The sequence below is a fragment of the Seriola dumerili genome, unplaced genomic scaffold, assembly GCF_002260705.1.
Source record: "Seriola dumerili isolate Sdu_G_001 unplaced genomic scaffold, Sdu_1.0 BDQW01000068.1, whole genome shotgun sequence".
In the NCBI taxonomy this organism is placed as follows: domain Eukaryota; kingdom Metazoa; phylum Chordata; class Actinopteri; order Carangiformes; family Carangidae; genus Seriola; species Seriola dumerili.
Genome location: NW_019174323.1, coordinates 2479447 through 2501603, shown reverse-complemented (window position 1 = coordinate 2501603; position 22157 = coordinate 2479447). Strand labels below are relative to the sequence as shown.

General features: G+C 40.7%; 1 protein-coding gene across 1 annotated transcript in view; it reads right to left on the bottom strand.

Annotated features, from left to right (window-relative positions):
• Positions 1–14093, bottom strand: part of skap1 (src kinase associated phosphoprotein 1) — a 30674-nt gene extending 16581 nt beyond the window's left edge. The window contains exons 1-4 of the mRNA XM_022742566.1: positions 13849–14093; positions 12210–12315; positions 11601–11626; positions 11264–11377 (exon numbers count right to left, since the gene is read on the bottom strand). Of these exons, the coding sequence (XP_022598287.1) occupies positions 11264–11377; positions 11601–11626; positions 12210–12315; positions 13849–13888 (286 nt within the window). The 5' untranslated portion in view covers positions 13889–14093. The remainder of the gene's footprint in view (positions 1–11263; positions 11378–11600; positions 11627–12209; positions 12316–13848) is intronic.
• Positions 14094–22157: the final 8064 nt, after the last annotated feature.

Here is a 22157-nt window from a genome sequence, read left to right as displayed (position 1 = left end):
TGTTCTGAGTCTTTTCTCAGTGAGTTCTGTCAGAATAACTTTGATCTACAGAGCAAATAAAGTTGATATTGGCTTTTTGCTTTGCTAACATTCCAGAGATTTAAGTTCACAACAGTCCAGTGTGTGATCCGACAACCCCGCACCGCTTCAGCTCGTGGGCCTGACAGATGAGCGGGTCATTCCAGAGCAGAGCCCCAGACACCTCACAGCACTAACACGCTCACATATCATCAGCCTGCCTTTGTGGATGGACTGAGCGGTGACACTATAAATACAGAGGTGCTAAGGACTGTTTTGTCAAAGAGAACCTGATTCAGTACATCATAACAAACAGCGGTCATTATGCTCCTCCACCTCATCTATCCGCCGGCAGTCCGTCCATTTTTTTCCTGGGCCTGCTTCCCTGTTGCGGCCCACTTCTAATCCCCTCATCTGTCTGCTTCCCTCGCTCTTCATTTATCTCAAAGGTTGAGCCCGGCTAATAGACGAGGAGGTACAAAATCAACACGGGATCACTCTGATCTGCTTGAGTCAATAAACATTACACATTCATGCGTGCTTAACACTTTAACACCCAGTGACCTGACCTCACTTGACTGTCCTTCTTTGTACGAACCCTCGAACACGAGTACGACAGAGTGAGTGCAAACACGGACTTTAGTGAAAATGGGAACATGTACACAATAGTTCTAGTTTCTTCCACAGGGTCGCAGCACAACCTAAAATCACCAGGCTGCTTACTGCTGGTTGCTCCCACCCTAAATAGAAGTAGATCCTGATTGGTCCTGAGTTAACAATGTCTCCTTTAATGAAAATTACACACTAACACCTCTTTGGGACCAGTGCAATTTTAAGTGGATATTCAGGGGTAATGTTATTTGAAAAAGCCTCATTCAGAGCGTTAAAAAAGCCCAACAACCATCATGGTGTTTGAGTTTTGAGTTTGAGTACAGGCACAGAGAGACACATTAATGCATCTAATTAAGGCCTCATCAAAATCGCAGACAGACGGCACTCCTTCATAAAAATCATAAATTGCTGTATCAATTATTCAGGGCAATGCCATGACTTCATTTTCATCCCTTTTGCGTTTTAATTAGCACCATCCACAGCTTTGGTATTGACATTAATTTGATGGCAATTTATTGATATTTCAGCATAACCTATTTAGCTGAGTGCAATTACCAACAAAGAGAAGCAGACAGATGTGATGCCGGAGTCGCATCACGTGTTTTCGTAAATCAAGGTGAGGAGTCGCGACAGGCCACACTAACTGAATCTAACGGCCCTCAGTGGTCATCAGCAGGAAAAAAGATTTGAGTCACTCCATTTCCAAATGGAAGGAGATAATCAATAGAAATTGACCAGAGATATGTGTTTAATTGATCCTTGCAAAAGAACATTTCCATAAGCGAGCTGACCTGTGTGCTGATAAGTGCCATGTTCTGTTGCCTTCCTGAACTTGTTTTAAACTCGGGGTGGGGTGGGGGAGATACACAACAATGCATCTGAGCTGCCAGCGGTTTGCCACAGCCACAATCTCTCATTTGGTTATTCACACTCTCTCAGCATGGTGTTATGAGCTCAGCAGTTGATCCTGCAAGAAAAGGCTGATTTATGTTAGCATGACCAGAGGGAGTTAATGTATTCTCTCATTAAAATCCACTTTAGTTAGGCTGAAAGTCAATCAAAGGCTGGATAGAAAGTGAATCAAAATGAAGGGAAATGGTTGGGTGGGAGGACTAATATGTTACATTAGATCTAACGGTGGTCATAATGCAACATGGATGTTATGAAAACACAGAAATGCACTGAAGATGTTGACTGCCGCAGAAGATGGAAACGCTGGAGGAAAGCGAGCGGTCCCTTTATGATCTTTTCTTTGAGACAGTAGGAAGGCAGAGTGGAGCGACAGCACTGGCAGAGTTCAGTCCCAGCAGGGGTCCATGTACTTTTCACAGTCAATGGTCTGAACCACTATTGTATCCCCAGATATAGAAACAGTTCAGTTTACACCATTACACAGAGAAAGCCTGAGACAAGCAGGGATAAAGCCTTTTATAAAAATCTGACTTGTGGCAAAGCATTTTCTTCCCTCCTTCTTCAGCTTTTTCATGTTTTGAAATTTCTTCCATAAAACATTTGTTACCTGAAATCACGCAGATGTAATGTACTATATATGTCTTAGTAGAAAATGTCTTGCTGTATGTCTTCTAATACAAATGGGATGGGTGAAATGTTTGGAAAGACATTGAAATAAAAAATTAACTGATAATATTTTTGCCTTGCTCTGTCCATCAACATCTATCAAGTCTATTTGAAGTCTGTATGCCATATGTGATGTCTAATACTGGTTGTCTTAAGTGCCTAATCTATTCTGTGTCTTAATGAGAGAGAGTGTGTGTGTGCGTGTGTGTGCGTGTGTGTGTGTGTGTGTGTGTGTGTGTGTCATACATCTCGAGTATTTGCTTGAAAGTCTACATCTGTGGTTCTTTGTGCTACTGTAGATTTGTAATTCTTTTGTGATGTTGAGACTCATATGTTGTGAAGTTATGATTGTTCTGTGTTTGTTTGTTCCATCAAAGCTTTATTGGGTCTCTTTTCATTTAGGATGATTCAACTACATATATTGTTTTAGTTTTCTAGAGCTGCAAAAATTATTTTCATTATTGATTAATTTATCAGTTATTTTACTCAATGAATCATTTGGTTTATAAAATAAAGTTACTAAAGCCCAAACTGACTGATTCAAACTGCTTGTTGAGTCCAAAACACCAAGAGATTAAATACTACTGTTATGATAAATAAGAAAAGCAGAAACTCTAGTTTGCTTTTTGTCTTCCTCATTTGTTTGTTTTGATTTTTAACATCAATCTGCCCAAGAGCTGAGTATGAAAATCAACCTTATGGCAAAATCTGAGATTTTTTCTTTTTAAATCTCTAAGTAAAGAGAAAACAACATACTGCCAGCAAATTACTCTATTTACTTGTATTAACTATGAGGTTAAAAAATAAATAAAAAAATAAAACATCAGTTGACACTGTTAATGGGATTAATAAATCTATTTAAGAGCATGTAGAGGAGGGGACCCCCCCTCCCTCACAGCACAGGTTGGAATCAAAATCGGCAAGTTATCATATGTTTTCTTTCTCCTTTGCTTAGTCCTTGAGCACGGGGGCTTTCACAGTGCCTTTTCGATGCAAGAGGTATTGCATTGAATGCAGCATCAGGGGGCAGGACCTGACCTCCGCGTGAACTCTGCTGATGAGGTGAAACAGAAGGCAGAGAGAGGCTCCCCCGGCCCTGAGGGGGCTAAGGGGAGGAATGCTGCTGATTCTACAGACGAAGCGAGCGAGACCGCAATCCTCTTCAATACTGTCCTTGATTAGGAAAAAGGATTCACTCAGTGCACCTTCACCCACCCGGCGCTCAATCTGCGCGCAGGCCAAAGCTAAATTGATACATTTTTCCTCATTACAGTAGGAGGCCCTTGCTGCGCGTCCCTCCAGCAAGGCGGCCGTCAGAAGGGAGGAGAGAGACTGAGAGGCACTGAGGTTAAGGGCAGAATGTCTTCCCTGCCCTCCTCTCCTCCCCCTGATTTGATTAGGACTTCAGTCATCGATACATAAACCGTGTTTAGAACCTCCTAATGCATGTGTTTGAACCAAAGAAAACATGCAGTGCATTATATCAGGCTGCATGATGCCTGCGTCGTTGTCTACTAATGTTTAATGGGACCGGGAATTTATGCAGGAGTGATTAAGGTCTTTTTTTTTTTTTTTGATCAGGGATGTCGATCAGGTTAAACAACAAATGTCTGTCTCTGACTTGAGATAAAAGCTTTACTGAGTGAAGCTGTATAAAAGCTTTAACATGTACAGTTTTGGTTTGATTTGGAATCTGGAAAAATCAATGAAATTGCAGCTATATGCCATGCAGAGATATCTAGTGTTTCTCTCTTTTATTGTCTGACTATTGTCTATTACACTTGATGCAATTTGGAAGGAAAAAGAAATTAATACGCCTCCATAGATGTCAAGTCATTCTAGGCTCCGTTTTGTTCTATTCCTACGTTCAAACAGCACAGGCCAACCACTGTAAAGACACTAAGGGGCTAAATTTACTATGTGACATCGGCTTCCCCCTGGGCAGCTATAAGCAGCGTCTACAGCGACCCTGAATTTCCCTTTTCTAGATTTACTACCACTATTCAAATGCTTAACTGCAGATACAATGATCCTCTAATCGCTGGGGATGGTTTTCAGCTGCTACACTGACAGAGACAAAAAAAAAGAAGAAAAAAAAAAAACAGTAGTATGAATATAAATACCAACAATGGAGGAGTTCGGGCCCACAGGAGAGCCTGCGTATCTGTGATAAAAACCGGATATAACACAGTCAACGACAGAGCCTGGAGGGAAAAACACTCAGAGAAAATCAACACACTCGCCCTCTGAATGTGCAGTTATTGCAACCTTAAAATGCTTCTGTTATTTCCACTAAAATGCTTTAAATATAATTTCAGCAATAATAGTAAATAAATATGTTCGTGTGGACTGTGTCAGTGCTTTCTGAGCAATATCTCATGCCTATTACCTTTATATATAATCACTCTTATTTTATAGTCACTGCTGTTACATATTATGCCAATAAACAATTATATGATGCTATCATTCTTTGACTCCTTTCATAAATCACTAGCAAGTCTGTGGGCAACAGGTGTTACAGGAAAATTATTCTGTCAAAGCAAATACAGTCAAATTCCCAGCGAAATCAGTGTGGCTTAAATCTGATGCTATGTGTTTTTCTTAAAATAAGAATAATTAATTAAATTATTTTCAGTGGATCAAATTGTGGATTTTTTTAACTTACTTGGACTCATATAATTAAAAACAATGTATTAGTTCCAACTTATAAATCATAAAAAGATTATTATTCAAGTTTTTCCCTTTAGTGCTGCCATAAATTTTACTGTTTTAAATCTAATTCTTAACATTTGCAGAAGACCTGCACAGCATTACTGTGATATATATATATATTATATATTTTTTAGCAGGTTTCCATTTAGTTTTTAATAAACAATTATTGCTAATGACAGAATAATTACATTGGACTTGGCCTTTCCTGAGCAAATTTCAATATGTTGCAATTGTTTTAGTTTGGGGTTTTTTTTGCCTGCTTTCTTCTGTTGCTTCAGAAAATATGGCTCATTTTGAAATAGCTGCAAAAAAATATTTTTTCCACAACTATATTTTTTTTATACATATTTTTATATAACTGGTTAACATCTATATGTAATCTAATAATAATTGTGAAAAAAATATTTTAAATGATTTTCAAACTTTTTTCAGTCTCATCTTTTGTATTCATCTAAAAATAAATACAGCAGATAAACAAGACAAAACAGTCCGTCATTCAGAGGAAAAGGGTAAATCATCCTCTATGACAGTAACTGCCACAGAAGTCATTCAAAATGTATTTTGTAAATTAACTCATAGAAAAAATAATGTAATATAAAAAAAAGCAGGGATGATCATTATTTAACAAGTACTTTTTTCAACATTTTTTATGTTTTTAAAATTATGTTTAAAATTATGCTTTATCACACAGAAACCAAAATTGAACTGAACATTAAATTAAGTGGAAATAGCCAGACCAACAAAATTTAAAAGCAATAATTTAATTATGTTCATTTAAGTCTGACATTTTTTTAAATGTTGTCACTTTAACGGTGATTAGTTGTAGGGAATCTATATTTTGAAGTGCGTTGTTAAATTGGCTTCAAGTAATCACAGTTTGCATGCTGCCAACCCAGACAAAGTTTCTAAACAATTAAATATCATCCCAATCTACTCCATTCTGGTTCTATTTCTTTGAGATAAACTAACTTACAGCCCAGGCCAGTATAAATCAACGGTAAAAATTTCCATTGTAGATAAGCAATCCTCAAACAGCATATAAGCCCACAACAGCCCTGTCCCACTTGGCACACACGCGGTGATGACTTGTCCCAGCCGTGCAGAGATCCCGGTGTAAAGAGGGATGCATCCTCAACATCCCTGAATAACTCCACAAGGGCATGTTAATGACTTTAAAGTGCTACATTACAGCAACAATTAAACAGAGGGATCCCAGAGGCATTGGGAGCCGTCGTGTCACTGTCTGTTTACAGGCCAACACATCTCTCCCATCTCCATTTATTTCCCTAAGAAATCAGCAGGGCCACCTGGGCTTGGCATTGAAACTTCATTCATCTCCAGAAATGGATTCCAGTGGAGGGCAAAATCAAATTCTCATTTGCAAGGCAGGGGGAGAAAGAGAGGGAGTGAATGCAGGAGGTACCTGGGAACGCTAACCTCTGGGTGAACCCGCCGCATCTGATAGTTTTGCTATTTGTCTGTGACATTGACAGCTCTGGGGGAGATTAGGAGCCACCCTGCCCCGGCTTCCCACTTTGCATTCTGCCTATGTGCCTCTTTACAGATGGACTGCTGCACATTTACCTTCGCCTGTTTTCCCTGGGTTTCAACATGACGCTACACCAGAGGCAACAGAGGGATGTAATTATATGCAATGCAACAATAAAACAAAGCAAACGAGAGAAGAGCTGCATCAGAGGGCTTACGAACCAGGAGGATGCAAAAACTACACAGTGTGGCTTTTGGTGGGGGTGAAACCAGAGATGAGAGTGATGGATGCCCTTCGGTTAAATACGTCCAAATCCCCCCTTCAAGCCGCTCTCTTCTTGCCAGGCAGTGTGAGTGAGTGTGTGAGAGAGAGTGTACAAGATTAATAGTGTAAACAGCGAGGGAAAGGGGGAGAGAAAGGCACCCGAGAAAGAGAGAGAGGGAGAGGGAGAGACAGAGAGAGAGACAGAGAGAGAGAGAGAGAGAAAGAGGAAGAGAAAGAAAAGACTATCAGCATCTGCAGCAGCACAGTAGCCCTAGGGGAATAGTGTGAACTTTTGAACCCTGATGGCGAGCAGTCGCAGCGATGCACAGAGCCTGCTCCTGCCTCGTAATGTGAGTGTGTGTGTCTTTCTAGAAAAGCACACAGGCAGCAACTGAGGGAGGAGAGGAAAGGAGAGCGAAGGAGAATGAGGAGGAGTGGAGGTCATTAACATATTCCTCGCTTCCTTGCAAACGAGCAGCCGCTATCCAAATGTCATGAAATCCATACACCGATGAATGCGGTGAAAAATTAATCTCCAGGCAGATATTCTGACGGATAGATACAGTAGATGGCTATCAGCGGGTCCAAAGAAACTTCATGACGGATGGGTGTTGTGTGACAGGAAGGCCAATCATTCACACAACTCTGGACGGAGTGCAGAGAGGTCACAGGTTGGCCAGGCAAGAGGCCAAAAGTCAAAAGTTCAGTAAGTGGGGAGACGGCACGATCACAAGCCAACAAACCTGCAAGGAGGTCATCAGTGCAGACCCCAGTATACTGTCCAGGTGCTGCGTTTAAAAGCCACGATGAAATTCATTCAGCGATGTTCCAACATTTTTGTCTGTGTCTCTCATTCATTTAAAGTCTTTCTCCACAAGTTAATTTGACTTCAAACACAGTCAAGGGCCAGTTGGCACCTAAAACATCGCTGATTTACCCCCTAATGGGGCATCAATCCGTCAGCTGGCATCGCTTTTTTCTATTTCACCAGCCAACAGACCCGGGCATGCACCCTCAAAAACACTTCATTTTATATAGCTTTATCAAGCTTCAGCCAAAATGACAAGAATTTTGATTTAATATTCTATTTACCAGCGTCGTGTAATAATGTTGTTACTGTGCATTGGCTCCTCATATTCAAATGAGGAATCGGCAACAGCGAGACATAACTTCAAATTGGTTATCCTACTGCATTCTATTGCCAGTAATTGGTTGAGGAAATTGGACCAGCGCAGTAATCACTGACAGGAGTCACATTCCTGAATTCTTTAAAAAGGCCAAGACAACAAAGAGAGCTGAAAATATTAGTCACCTAAACCATCAATTTCATTTTTCAAGCAAAAATGACAAGAAATCCTTAAGCTTTCTAAATTTCAAGAATATGCGGCTTTTCTTTGTGTAATTGGAAAGTAAATTATATTGCTATTATTATTATTACCATAATTATCACACTTCATGTGGCATAATATAATAACACCAAACACAAGGGAGAAAATAACATGCACACGGAATCTAAGTTTTAGAGCCGACATCCACACCTGAGCAAATACAGCCTATATGGTACATCATCACAGAATCATTACGATCACAGGATCGTAGGAAGAGGAAGATGTTTCAGAAGCGCCATCTTTTTTTTTTCTTTTTTTTCTTTTTGCACGCCTCCTGAAACAAAGCTCTTTCTGCAGCACTCTGTCATCGCTGCAGCTTCCCAGCAAACAACCCCGAGCGCCCAGCGGTGCTCCCCAATCAAAGAAAAACAAACAGGCCATTTCGACTTCGTAAACTTGACCTGTGAACAGCATGACAGGACTAAAAGCCCCACATCTCCAGCTGTCTCCTGGGGTCTACTTGTGTGTGTCTGTGCACGTGTGTGTGTGTGTGAGTGAAAGAGATTTTGTACGCCAGAGGGAGAAGTTTTTCTTGTGCATGTATTTGTATGCAAAATGTACTGGAATGGCCAAGAGTGTGTGTGACGGTGGGTGTGAAAATGAGTGTGAGCCCCAAATAGCACAGAGATGGAGAGAGAGACAGAGAGGGAGAGAGAGGTGGAGGTTGCTAAAGGGAGCAGACGAGGCTGGGGTGAGGCTGCAGGCGCGGTCAGGTCACCGGTGCGGTCGGCGGGTGAAACTCAGTTCACATTACCATGCAGACACCCGGGCTAACAATGGAGGCTCCATCTGTTCCTGTCAGCTATTACAAATCTGGTGTCACCCAGTCCGCTGAAGACAACAGGCCACCGCATCTAATCAAACGGCAGAGGCTCCTCCTGCGTGTAAAAGCAGCCATCGACTTCACACTCACTCACTCTCTGGTTAGGGAACAGAGAGCAGCAAAGGCAGGCAGTCGATTACCACGGATAATACATTCTCCGAGTCACAAAGTCTCTATTGTGTACAGTAGGCTCAAATAAAATGATACAATTAAACTCAAGAGAAAAAACTCAATTTTCTATCTTCTCCTTACAGCCAAACGTTCTTCTCTAAATCACAAAATCATAATTTATTTTCACAACAAAAGGTTATCTGCTGATTTTTGCATTAAAAGGAATAAAAGAAAATTTAAATCGTCACCACGGATGATTCTTCCTCTTAAAAAGACACTGATTTCATTAAGCGGTCACGCCATTATTTTCCACAAACACTCCCTCTTCCCTTGAAACAGACCGCCCAGCAGAAAAGTGTGAGCCATTTCTTTCAACTGGCAATGAACAGAGAATGAACTATGAACTCCACATGCCCTTTTAGTGAGGACACAGGCCATTCACTACGCTAACACGGCTGCAGTCCCCCAGCAATAAAAAGACACAGCGCTGCGAGGTGTACTTTCCTCCAACAGAATCAAATCTGAGGATTATTCATCCAACAAAAAAAATGTGTATTTTTTAAGTGTAGTTATTTAGTGTCAAGAGGCACCAGTTGGTGATAATAAAAGAAAAATGCAAATGAAAGAGAAAGAAGATTCTCGTGGTGCTGCATAATTGGGTATTTTTCACATTTAACATCGACAATGGTGTGACACCATGTTCGAGCTTTAACAACTATCGTGTTCCACAGTAACAGACGGCGTAGTTTGTAGTTGGGCCCGTTACCATTATAGCCTTAAGGGGTATTTTTAAAGCATTTTATAGTTTGATTTTGTTTGTTTCCCTGAGGAAATCTCGCCGTGTTTATTCTGAAATAAACAATTTCAAAAAATAAATTATCGTTGTCTTGTGGTCTATGTTCCCACCATCTGCTGTGATTTGTTTACTCTGTTTTTCCAAAGTTGCAGAGAAAGACGGGAATTACTCTTCTGTGGGCAAAGGACGGAAGAGTTCATTAAGCCGTTTCCAAATAAGGGGATCATTTTTGACTACATCCAGCTGGCATTAACTACCGGTATCACAAAGCGATTGCCGTGCCATATTATTTTTTTCTGATTGGGAAATTCCACATGATTCAGGCTTTACCTTGGGAAAGGAGCTGAAAAAGAGTGCAGGGTAGAGATTGGCACCTGAGGCGGCAGATTCAGTAATGCCCACCTGCAGCATGTCACGTCAAGGGCTATTAGCTGGCGCATAGAGTCAGAAATACAAAGTCTGAATGGGAGGGAGGGCAACTCCGAGAAAGGAAGATAGAGAGAAAGATTGATAAAGGGAGAGAGGGATAGAGCCCACATGGCCCCTCAGGTACAGTGTTGTATTTCAAACCCGGTTGTGAAAGAATAGAGGGGCTTGGGGTCAATCAATCACTGCATTAGCCTGCAGCTACAAAGCCTCCTCTCTGTGTGGGCCGCTTCCATGCCTCCCACAGTCCACACATACAGCTCAAGGATACAGACCAGGAGCAGAAGATCTGCCACTGGAGGGAGCTCTAGGTCACCGTTCAGGCCTTTGTGAACCACCAGCCCCCTTTCTCCAGCCAGGATGGCCTACCTGAACACTGGCTAGGAGGCAGAAGAGAGGGAGGAGGAGTCAATGATGTCACCGGAGTCAGGCCAAGAGGTAGGAAGCCAGCGGAGAGGGGAAATTTCACAGATGTGGTATAGTTTCTCAAATTAATTAGGTGAGAGACAATATACAGCAAAAAGAAGTCTGCCTGCGCTTCCTGTGGCGAAGTGTAGGTGTGTCAGGGAGGATGTTAAGGATCGAGTGTTAAAACGGCACTTGTTTGGTTCTCTTAGAGAACCACCACATTGTCTCTTGTGACACTGACTCCTCCTTTTTACCTTTCACTTTGTCGATGCCGAATTCCCCGCACACTGTAGCCATTCAGTGGAAACACATGTTCACAAAGATAATAATAGGCATATATGTGTCATTACTAGGGTTAAAAGTTCACCCTATTGTCCTTGGTTAAACTAGATGGTATGAGCTGAAAGTTACATGTAATCTGGGCCAATGTCTGCTGCTCAAATTCAAAATTATTTTCCCCAACTAATGTTGTGAAGAAAAATCCATTAGTGCTGCTTTGCCATGCAGAGACACCCACATTTAGAAGTGCACTGCGCAAACAGATCTCTCTCTCTCTCTCTCACACACACACACACACACACACACACACACACACACACACAGAATCAGAATCAGAATCAGGACTGTTGTTAACTTACACTCAGGGCCTCCATCATCCTGGTAGTCAGAGGCTACTGAGGCGTCGTCAGATGGGGCAGAGCGACCCAGACTGGAGCTGCGGTTGTCATCAGAACCGTCTTCATCCGCTGAGTCTGTGTATGTGAAAATGTGTATATGTGTGATGTGTATATGTGTGAAACAGAGATAACGCAAATGTGAGTGAGTAAAGTAGAAAAAAATTTTTAAAAAAACTTAAAAGGACTTTCAGTAGTGCATGATGAACCAGAGAGTGTAATCTACGCACATAACACACAAAAGAAACAACTGAGTGCAGCCAGTGTTTATAAAGTACTTTGATAAAGATTGTTTACTTACATGGGTTGGGAAACTCCTGAGGGTTTCTGTAAAAATCAAAACAAGCTTAAATTAAAATCTGTTGCACTCAATTTCTCTTTGCTTTTATTTTTTCAGACAACTCAACTCCAGTGTTGTTTCTAAAATTTAGTAATTGTTTCCTGTTCTGAACGCCACAAAACCACAGGTTTTCTGTACAAGAGCATGACTCTCTTATCACCTAGTGCAGGCAACACTAGTGGAGCTGTTCGTTTCCGGAGTAAACTAGTGCACTTCATACAAGAGTTTCAGTTCTTTGGGTTCGTAGACTCGTCCTCATGCTTGGAAATTAAATCACAATAAGATTAGGATTAAATTACCCTGATCAGAAAAGATTATTCTATGAGAGCTTTAAACTTTTAATAGCAATAAGAAATGAAGTCTTGAAGGTGACACCATTAGACTAAATGAGTTCCTTCAAATGTAATTTAGCAAACTGTGTTTAAAGCAATTGCAGCAACAATTAAGGTTCTTGTGTGATATTAAAAGCAAAAGTTAGATAATGGTGTCATGAAATTACAAGTAAAGCAGCTTTCCGTGTCTCTCACTCAACAACAATTTAAACGCTGCTTCTAGAGGTAAAAATCGTACCTTCCATGGACAACCCTGAAGTTATTCAGTAAGACTTTCCGTGACTCTTGAGCAAGCTCACTGAGGTCTTCATTTTGAAGGATGTCTGTTATAAACACCTCACAGTCTGAGGAAAGAGAAAACATTGAAAGCATAGAATTCATGGTGAGCTTTTTTTTTTAAAAGGACTTTCAGGTAACAGGGTCACAAGCTAAAGAAAGGACATGAAGCATTTAAACTGTTCCTGACACACAAATATGTGATCGAGTTTAGTGTGGAAGACAAAGCTCAAAACCTCCTCGAATTATTTACTTAGATAAAATATCACACTTCGGTGTTGCACATCACACTGTCTTATTTGCCAGTTCTGATGGCAACAACATAATATGACCTTTCAGTATAAAGTTCCAAAATAAATGTCTGAAAAGTTTGAGAACTGCTGTGAGTTATTTTATCTTGGAAACAAGTTGTGAGACCATTTTATCCTTATAAAGGAGATGGACACAACAACATGAACACATGTACAATATAGTGTGTTCCAACAACCTCGCAGTTTTCATCACATCTTGTTTTATTACCTCCACCAAGGTTATGTGGTTTGTTAGCTTGTCAGCAGGATTACGCAAAAAGTACTGAACTGATTTGCCCTAAACTTGGTGGAGGGATGGGGGATAGGCCAAAGAAGACCCCATTACATTTTGGTGCAGATCTGGTTAAAGGGGCAGATCCAGGAATTTTCTTATCACTTTTCTTAACAATTGAAGGTATGTCTTTTTTGGCCTTGGTGGAGGTGTACCCTCTACTGAGAGCCATTCTAATTTGTTCATATATTTGATTTAAGTTAATCCACAGGGTTTTGGACTTGATCCAGATCTCAGGTCAGTGCTTCCCCTCTACAAACAGTATAGCTTAATGTACTGTGCATATCATTCAAATGAAAACTCACAGTTAAGTCTCATTGATGCAAATTAATGAAAATATAGTATTTCAAAGATCCTAGCCCGTTTTTAACTGGTTGGTTGTTTCTACTCTGGCAACTGGCAACTGAAATATCTAAGCTGCTTATAATTTTACCACCACAATGCTTCTCTGTCTCTGTGTAGTTTGACTTCTCAAGGACAAATGCAAAGACATTACTTTTTCACATATTAGTAGAACGTAAGCAGTTGCGATCAACATTTTCTTTCATCGTGGCGCTGAACTATAAACTGGTTTTAAAGTCAGAGTAACATTACCAATCTATGTTCATGATACTGTAGGCAAAACAGGCTGGCCCTCATCACTTATCTGATTCAATTTCTTTATGTGCTCACCCACATAACACGTAAATGTACTGACGTATGCAAATGTTCTTTCAAAAGCCGTGTTTGCTGGCACGGCAGTTCATGCAAATCTAGCTAATACCATGGTGCCACCATTTACAGTTTATTACAAGGGTAGAGAAATGTGATGTTTTTTAAGGTTATAATGTTTGCTTTTGTTTGTTCAACTTAAGTAACAGTCCAAACAATACAAACAGTAAAAAATTGTACATTTTAGAGTTAATGTTGTTGTGATAAGCATGTCTGCTTACACAATATTTTCATAGTTGCATAAGGATTTAAAGATAAAACTGTACCGTTTAAAACAAGCATTATAACAATAAAAATAAACGTATTACCGTCCAAAAGTCTTCTAATGTCGTTCGGGATTGTCCCCATCCCTGACTTTCACCTGTCCAACTCGAGACACTTTGGTTGGCTGACTTTTCAAACTTTTTCTGCTCCGTCACACTTTGCTTTTTATACCACAGGGCAGCCTATACACACCTAACCTCTGTCATACTGTTACAGCTCCATGACAGAAACAAAGGCCTGTCATACAAACTCATACACACACACACACTGCCACAACATCTAGCCACCTGTGTCCTTTTGCTCTGAAACCCAACTTCCGTGCATGCATCTAGATTTGCACAAAATGGGGTGGAGCAGGTGCACAGATGACAACTTCCTCTGCACCCTGGTTTCTTAGACGAGGCTAGTGACAAGATTTGACTGACACCGAGAAAATCCCTTCTGTACATAATAACAATGCCACAAAGCAGGCTTGTGTGGGGGCTGTGATCCTGCACACTGGCTACTTTTAGCAGCTCTGGAGTCTAGAAAAACGGACCCCTTTAATCAAGTGTCACAATGTTTGTGGAAGCAAAAAAAACAAACAAATTTTAAATACATGCAAGTGTTTGTGGTGAATCACAAAATGAACAACTTGAAACACTTGCTCCATTTTTATTAATTTGTTACAGAAAACTTTATTTTTCATTTATGCTGAATTATGTTTGTTTGTAGACACATTTGACTTGCTCACTCGCTGTCCTCTGAATAAATGTCTCAAGGTTGTGCTAACTTAGCATTTCGAAATAACTGGAAGTACACCAAATGATCACTTTACCTATAACTAGTACCAAATTATATGGTTATTTCTAGGAAATTTCTTAAGAGACTATTTGAATTTAAGGACCATAAAATAAAGCCTTACCAGGATTTATTTAGCTGAAAATCCTGTGGAAAGCAGTATTTAGTCAAACTGAGCAGTAAACTCCACTGGGAAGACTAAAACACCATTGAATGGTGTGTGAAGTACTGACCTAGTTTTGTAGTGAAACAAATAACATCCTGTTTATGGGTTGGATCTAGCTTTCCAAGCATGTAATCATTTGTCAACACAGTCTTTAGTGTTTATTCCACTAAAGACTCAATCAAAGCAATTTACACACATTTTCCCAAATACAAGCCCTGAAATTTTCACTCATATTGATTAATGTCAACATAACAAATGTGTACTTTTTCTGAAAAGTATGGGTTTTGTTTTGTTTGTTTGCTAATTATCTTAAGGTCATATTTTACCCACCTTTTTGTTTATTATCCCTGCGTCATTGGTCATCGGCTCACCTGGTGAAAACGGTCCTTTACCTTTAAACATGGAGGCCATGGTTTGCTAATCGCCAGACAAACCAAAAGAAGAAGAGGGAAAACATGGCGTCGCTCCACCTGTTGGTGGGAGAGCAGAGCTGTTAGCATGGCTGTTCGTTAGCCCAGATATAGTGACTTGAAGCCATTATTCTCTAGTAAATATCTCTACCACTTCCTATTCCGCGACGTTTCTTTAAGTTTTTCTGAAAGTAAATGCTGTGCTTACCTGAACCTGTCAACCACTTAGCATGAGCTGTTGTAGTTAGAGACCGTAAATTAGCTAGCTTAATTAGCTAGTTGTTCAACATCTCTCCTCTACCAACAGTATTTCTGAGTAAGTTCGTCTATTTACCACCTAACGTCCTGATACTTGAGTAAATTCGTTTTAAAAGTGGTTTTATTTGATTGTACACTGACCTAGATGCCGCTAATGTTTTCCCACAACTTGTGCGTCAGCACTCACAATCTCCCTCTTGGTTCATGAAGTTGTAAAATCGTAAATCGGAGATCAACTGATGTTTTTACAAACACGGTAGAAATTCGATTTTTAATGTGTTTTTATTTTTATCGTACGCGTACTATGCTTTTCCACAACTTTTACAATGAATATAGAAATTGGTGTACTAAACTGTTTTTATCATATTTTGCACTGGCTACGTTTTTGCCTGCTTAACTTCTGTGTGGGCGCTGCGTTCAAGTACTCACAATCTCCCTCGCGGTTAATGATGTTGTAAAATGGTAAATTAGAGTTATGTTACCTGGGTTTTACAGCAAAGCTAGTTATGTTATGTTAAGTATTTTGTGCAGATGCTGCCTTCAAGTACTCAAGATGTGATACAGTAAATCAAAGTTGTAGTGCATTTAATGTGATGTTTCGTTTGAAATAATAACATAATGGGAACTGAAATCTAGTGATATAAAGCTGCCTTGTGTTTAAAGATAAGAAAATAAGTATCATAAATTATGTTTTATCAAGCACATACATCAATTACTAAATCAGATTTTCATATGGTTAAACATTATCTTCACCCTCAATCGCACATCTTGTTAAATTGGGTATCAAAAATTCTCACTTTTACTGTTTAAATTGGGTTATTCACCACTTTGATGGGTCTTTGATTTAAGCTGAAAAAGTAATTAGGATATTTCTGACAACACATGAATGCAGCATCACTAAATTGGTCCCTCACTATATCTGACAGGGCATGGATGAACGGTTTATATTACCAGCAGAGGGTGAACAGCCTTGGCTTGGGCTGGGCTTTTATATACACAATTGACATGTGTAGAGGAGGCAGTGGTAGATGTAGTAATACTAACAGAAATAGTGGTGGGCTTCTCTATCGCCTTATTGATCCTGGATTACTGAAACACTACAAGGAAAGCCATTAAGTAACCAAAGCTCAATCAGACACAGCTCACATCAACAGAATACACCAGATATCAATCGGAGCTGTGTTGGCCTTACGTTATATTTGTCTGACATGTTAAAATATGCAATGTGTATTCAAGCTCATGAGATGATTCTAGGCAACATCACACAGACACACACACATTAACTGTCATTTCACAGACAGGCCTTAGTATGTTAACAGAAATGTAACATTTTGAACCATATCTAAATTGTTATGAAATAAAAGGCTGGTTGCATTTACGATTTTCATACAGGGTTTAATTTTTTTTTAAATAGATTTTATTCCGATATTCCAAATACATGTAAAACAGAAAACAAGAAACTTGAGATATTTTCTAGTTGCTGCAATGAAAAATTGTGTGATTCTTGTGTGAACTGATGTTTGATTAATTGTTTGGTCTATAAAACATCAGAAAACAGTGATAATGTCTTGTTTTTTTGACCAACAGCATAAAATCTAAAAAGAAGAAGAAGAGAAGCTGAAACCATTACATATTTGGCATTTTTGCTTAAAAAAAAGATTAAAAAATTCACTGATTACCAAAATATTTGGCGATTTTTACTATAAAATAAAATAAAACATAACAATCAGATTTTAATCATTATCATGTCTCATGATGGTCTCCTTCCCTGTCACTTCTCTACAGGAAGCCACGGGGTCAGGGCGAGTTGAATCTCATGTCAGAATTGTCCCCACATTGACCTGCGCCTGACTGGCCTCCCAGCAAAAAGCCCCTGTGAAGGTAAGAGGAACTGGGGTCCCCTCCCCTGGAAAAGAGGTTCCCTCCCCTTGACAGCTCCACAGAGCCCCAGCCACCTGCCTGCTGGGCCAGCCCCATATGAAAAGGGAAGCCTTTTGTAATCCGACGGGGATTACACCACCCAACAATGCAGCGGTGAAAGAGCGACAAAAGCCCTGTATCAAACGCCGCTGAGGGGGAGCAAGGCTATGATCTCCCACTACTACCAACACTGACTCCTCTGCCACCTCTCATCTCCCCAAGAGGCCCCCCCCCCCCTTTAGTATTCGCTGCTTCTGTCCTACTTCTGCCCCTCTCATCTCTAGGATCTGGCCTTTTATCAGCGCATTCCTTTTCATTTGCATTGCGGTGTGGGGAGGGACAGCGGGTCTCTCTGATCTGATAGAGCCAGGAGAGAGAGTCAGGAGGATCCTCAGGGCGTGGAGGGTGTGTGTTTGAGTGTGTGTATCCTGTCCTACACACACACACACACACACAAACACACACACACACACACAGAGCACATTGCATTCTCAAGATATGCAGGGACTCTCACAGTGCAGAAGGACAAATAGTGAAGCACCGATGCATGTCTTCCTGTTTTTCAGGCTTTATTTGTCTTTACCTTTGTTTTAGAAAAGGAAGTGTTTTTGGTCAAAGTTAGTTTTTAATTTCCAAATTTCTGTAAAAATCCTAAGAGAATAAGAGAGGCTCAGGTTGCAGATTATATTTACCATTTGTTTTAAGCCTTTGGCATAAATCACCCTGTAAGAACAGCTGTCACAGTTTCCATTAGCAAATATCTCAAGTTGGTGCCTTAATTTAAACAAGTTGCAGCAAATTCAAACCTTCAAACCCTTGATTTGAGGAAAAAAGAGAAGAAAGAAAAAAAAAAAAAAAAAAGTGTTTGACCTGATTGTTAAGGCTCTGTTTGTAAATGTTTGTGTTGCTCAAGGAGATAAAAAAAAAAAAAAAGAGGTAGTTTACTTTTCAGATTTCCTCAGAATCATTGTATTCTCAACCCACCCGTTGCTCAAACATACATCAGTGTAGGGGGCCCTTGGTGGCGGCGAGGTAAAAAGTGATGATAGATTGAGGACACAAAAGACAGAAGAGCAAATGTGTTGCGCTAAATCTACAACCTTCACTCAGCCTCACATTGACTGACTCCAGAAGGGGGGGTTACCTCAGCTTGTACTCAAATCAATGTTAGCCCTGAGAGCATTGAATAGAAAATCATTCAAATTGTATTATGTTAGGATATATGAGCCATTTCAAAATATTAATTCAGCATTATTTGAGGTGTCTGTTAAGGATAGCAGTTACAGCTAGCAGCGCGTTGACTCGACTGAGTGATTGCATGCCTCTATTACATGTGATATATGAATGTATGAGAGGGACCTATTTTTCATTACCAAGACATTGTCCCTAGGGGCAGTAGTTAAAGAAGAATCTATGAATTATCCCCCTGGAACAACTGGCCCTTGTCATGAGCTGAGGAGAGAGGAAAAGGAAGGGAAAGGGAAGGGAAAAGGGAAGTGCGGCACTATTGATAGTAGTGGGATTGAGAGACTGGAAGGACGCCAGAAGAATGTGTCTGCCTGAGCTTGTGATCCTGCACACTGCTGCCTCTCCCTCTGTCCAGTTAATTGGAATACAAAGCAGAGCAGGGTCGATGAGAGAGCGGTGGTGGTGAGGAGAGGAGGAGGAGGAGGAGGAGGAGGCAGCGGCGGGGGGGGGCGCTGCTGTCTGTCTCCAGCAACACTCAACCTTCACTGCTCGCTGGGAATTGACTGGGGAACCAGCAAGCGAGACCGACACACTGTCACTGGTAAAATGAACTGTCACCTTGCATTTCTCAACCTCCTGGCAGCATCGAATTGGCCGCTTTGAACCATGTGACGTGACACTGATTGAGTTCTGGTTTCCCCCTCCTGGGCTCCAAAGGAAGGAGCTGGTTTAATTTCAAGTGTGCAGGCTCTCCATGCAAAGTATGCAGGCAGGGGCACATCATTGTCTAGGCAGCGAGCATCGCTTCAGACCTGCATCTTTACACCAAACCTTTCATGGGTGCTCTATTCTTCCTCACCACCCCTCATTATTTCATTGTGCTGCTTCGTTACTCTGCCTCTCAGCTAGTCTTGTTTTTCTTACGCCATATAGTCATGGCGGTCTGACAGGCACACGGAGGAGGAAAACTATTAGGGGTAGCCATTTGGATCCTGGAGGCAATCCCGGGGAGTATTAAGACGTTAACCCTGGCCAAGTCACTTGTCTCTCTCAGTTACTATGCTGATGGAGTGGGGAAAGGATGCAGTCGCAGGGGGACCCAGGAGGCTGGGGCTTCAGGTCGGCTGCCGCTTCCAGATCCAGTAGAGCCTGACTCGGATGGGGGATGGTTGTCAAGAATCTCCCAGGCTGGGCTAAACAGAGAAAAAGAGCCTCAGTGCCATAACAAAGGAAGAAGAAAGAGTGCCATTCATAACTAGGCAGCATTTCTTATCAAGGCTTCACTGAACAATAACAGCGGACAAATTGTGGAAATTAAATTAAAGAATAGATTTGCAATTTCTCAAGTCTGTCTTTAAAAACAATACTCAGGTGCCCATGTGTGCAATGAATCAGTTTTTGGTCACTGTAATCATTCCTCTTGTTCATAGTGGGGCCGTTAAAAGATCCTTTCATAATGAACTTCCAGTCACTTCCACTATAAGTGATGAGGGAGACAATCTACAGTCCTCGTTTTCTGTAAAAACATATCCTAATGTTTAACTAAAGCTAATAAGAGGCTCCAGCGGACAGATTTAGACAAATCACATGGATATCGTCCAAAGATGCAGAATTTTTATTACAAAATTCCCTCTTATCCCTCCACCGCAGCTCAGCAAGTAAACACTGTCAGGGGAGAAAGAAGAAAGAAAGAATATATTTTGTGTTAAAAAAGACTTTAATTTTGGAGGAAACCCAGTTGATTTGATTACCTCAGACTGCTGAAGCTGCCATTTCACTTCAGACCAACTTTGGAATATATTTTAGCACAGTTTTAATGTTCACACAGACACACCTGGCTTGAAAAATGATGAACCTGTCTCTCAACATTGGCAAAAATCTACAGGATAAAAACCACATATGTGACTGTTTACGATTTCTTTTGTTTCTTTTAACCTCCAACACTTTGTCACCTTCTTTAGAAGTGCTTAAAAAAAAGTGTAATTTTCCTTCAAATGATTAATAATATGGAATGTATGGATACCTTAATGCACTGTCGTATGTTTTAGCTTTTAACCCATTCACGTTTGCACCTTGAACAATATCTTGCAACCATTAGGTTTTGTTTTCTAGGATGATGGTTAGTTGGGTTGCAGCTAAACATTATTTTCATTATCGATTAATCTGCAGATTATCTCCTTGATTGCAGCCAAGTATTCATCTTGTCCATAAAATGCCCCGTGATTTGTACAAGGAAAAACTCCCAAAAAAGAAACATTAATGGGGAAAACAATGGAAGAAACCTCAGAAAGAGCACCAGAGCAGGAATCCCTCTTCCAGGGAGGACAGACATGCAATAGATGTTGGGTCTGCAGAATAATGGCTTTAATAATTTCCCACATCCCAAGTTAATGCCCTAAAGTATCTTATTTTGTCCGACCAACGGCCCAAATCCCTAAAATCCTCACTTTGCTGTCATGTCTGACAAAGAAAAGCATTAAATCTTCACATTTAAGAAGCAACTATTTGGCATTTTTTGCTTTAAAATGAATCATCAAAATTGCTTCTCATTAATTTTCTATCGATTTGACTAATTAATTAGTCGTCTAATCCTTGCAGCTCTAATGAACTGTCCTCTTTTTGTGATTCCAGTTGTTAGTTCTTAGTTTGCAGTATAGTATTTCTTTGGTCAGACGCTGTACGCCTGTCTCGGTCTTAATGAAGGTCGGTGGACTGTAAAAAACATCAGGAACAATGACGGGAATAAGTCAAGGACTTAATTGTTCTATCTTTAATAAAGTCTGATATATTGCACTTTATAAATATAATAGAAGATTGTCAATATTTCTCTAACATTTCATCATCAGATGCTCCTGCACAGCTCCATTTATCTCTGCGTCTTGTCAACATACTAGAGTGTGTCTGTGTGTGACAGAAAAATGGTGTTAACCTAAATACTGTAGCTGTGTTTGATATCTGCCAATAAAAATGACTCCTCTGTGGTGTCTCTTAGATGACCAACCCCCCGTTATCCCATGAATACTGTATCTAGTTTTCCTTTGAAGCCCTGGGACCCTGCAGAGTGACATGCGACAGAGGAACTGGTAGAAAACCAAGGAAGTGAGCCTTGCAATAGACTTGTAAAAGAGCCTGCAACAACTGCAAACAGCATGGGGTACAAACAGCACTGGGTTGACCTCAAACAAAGTGCGGGGGACAGGGGGGGTGGGGGGGGTAAAGATGTGGAAGATATCAGAGGGAGAAAGAAGCTGGCTGCTGTGTATATTAATAGTCCTGATGATTGTGCAGTCAGGTGTTCGTGCCGCAGGGTTTTTGATTATTTTTGTGCCTGTGTAGGATCTTCCCTCTCGTCCCCTTTTGTGTTCATTAACCGTGTTGTGCTCCTCTCCTCTCTCCTTGCCCTACATTTTCCAGCAGAAGGCAGAGAGGGCTGCGCTGATCCGAAGGTGAAAAACATCCTCCTCCTCTCCCCCGGCTGAACATCTGTCTCTGTGGTGTTGGCTGCAGCACAGACTCTGACACCTCCAGATGGAGAGCCCACTGGGAGCACTGAGGTATTACCTACAGAGATGGCAGGGATCACACCTCTGGAATGAAGTCCCACACTTGTTTTCTGCACCGTCCCCTTTTT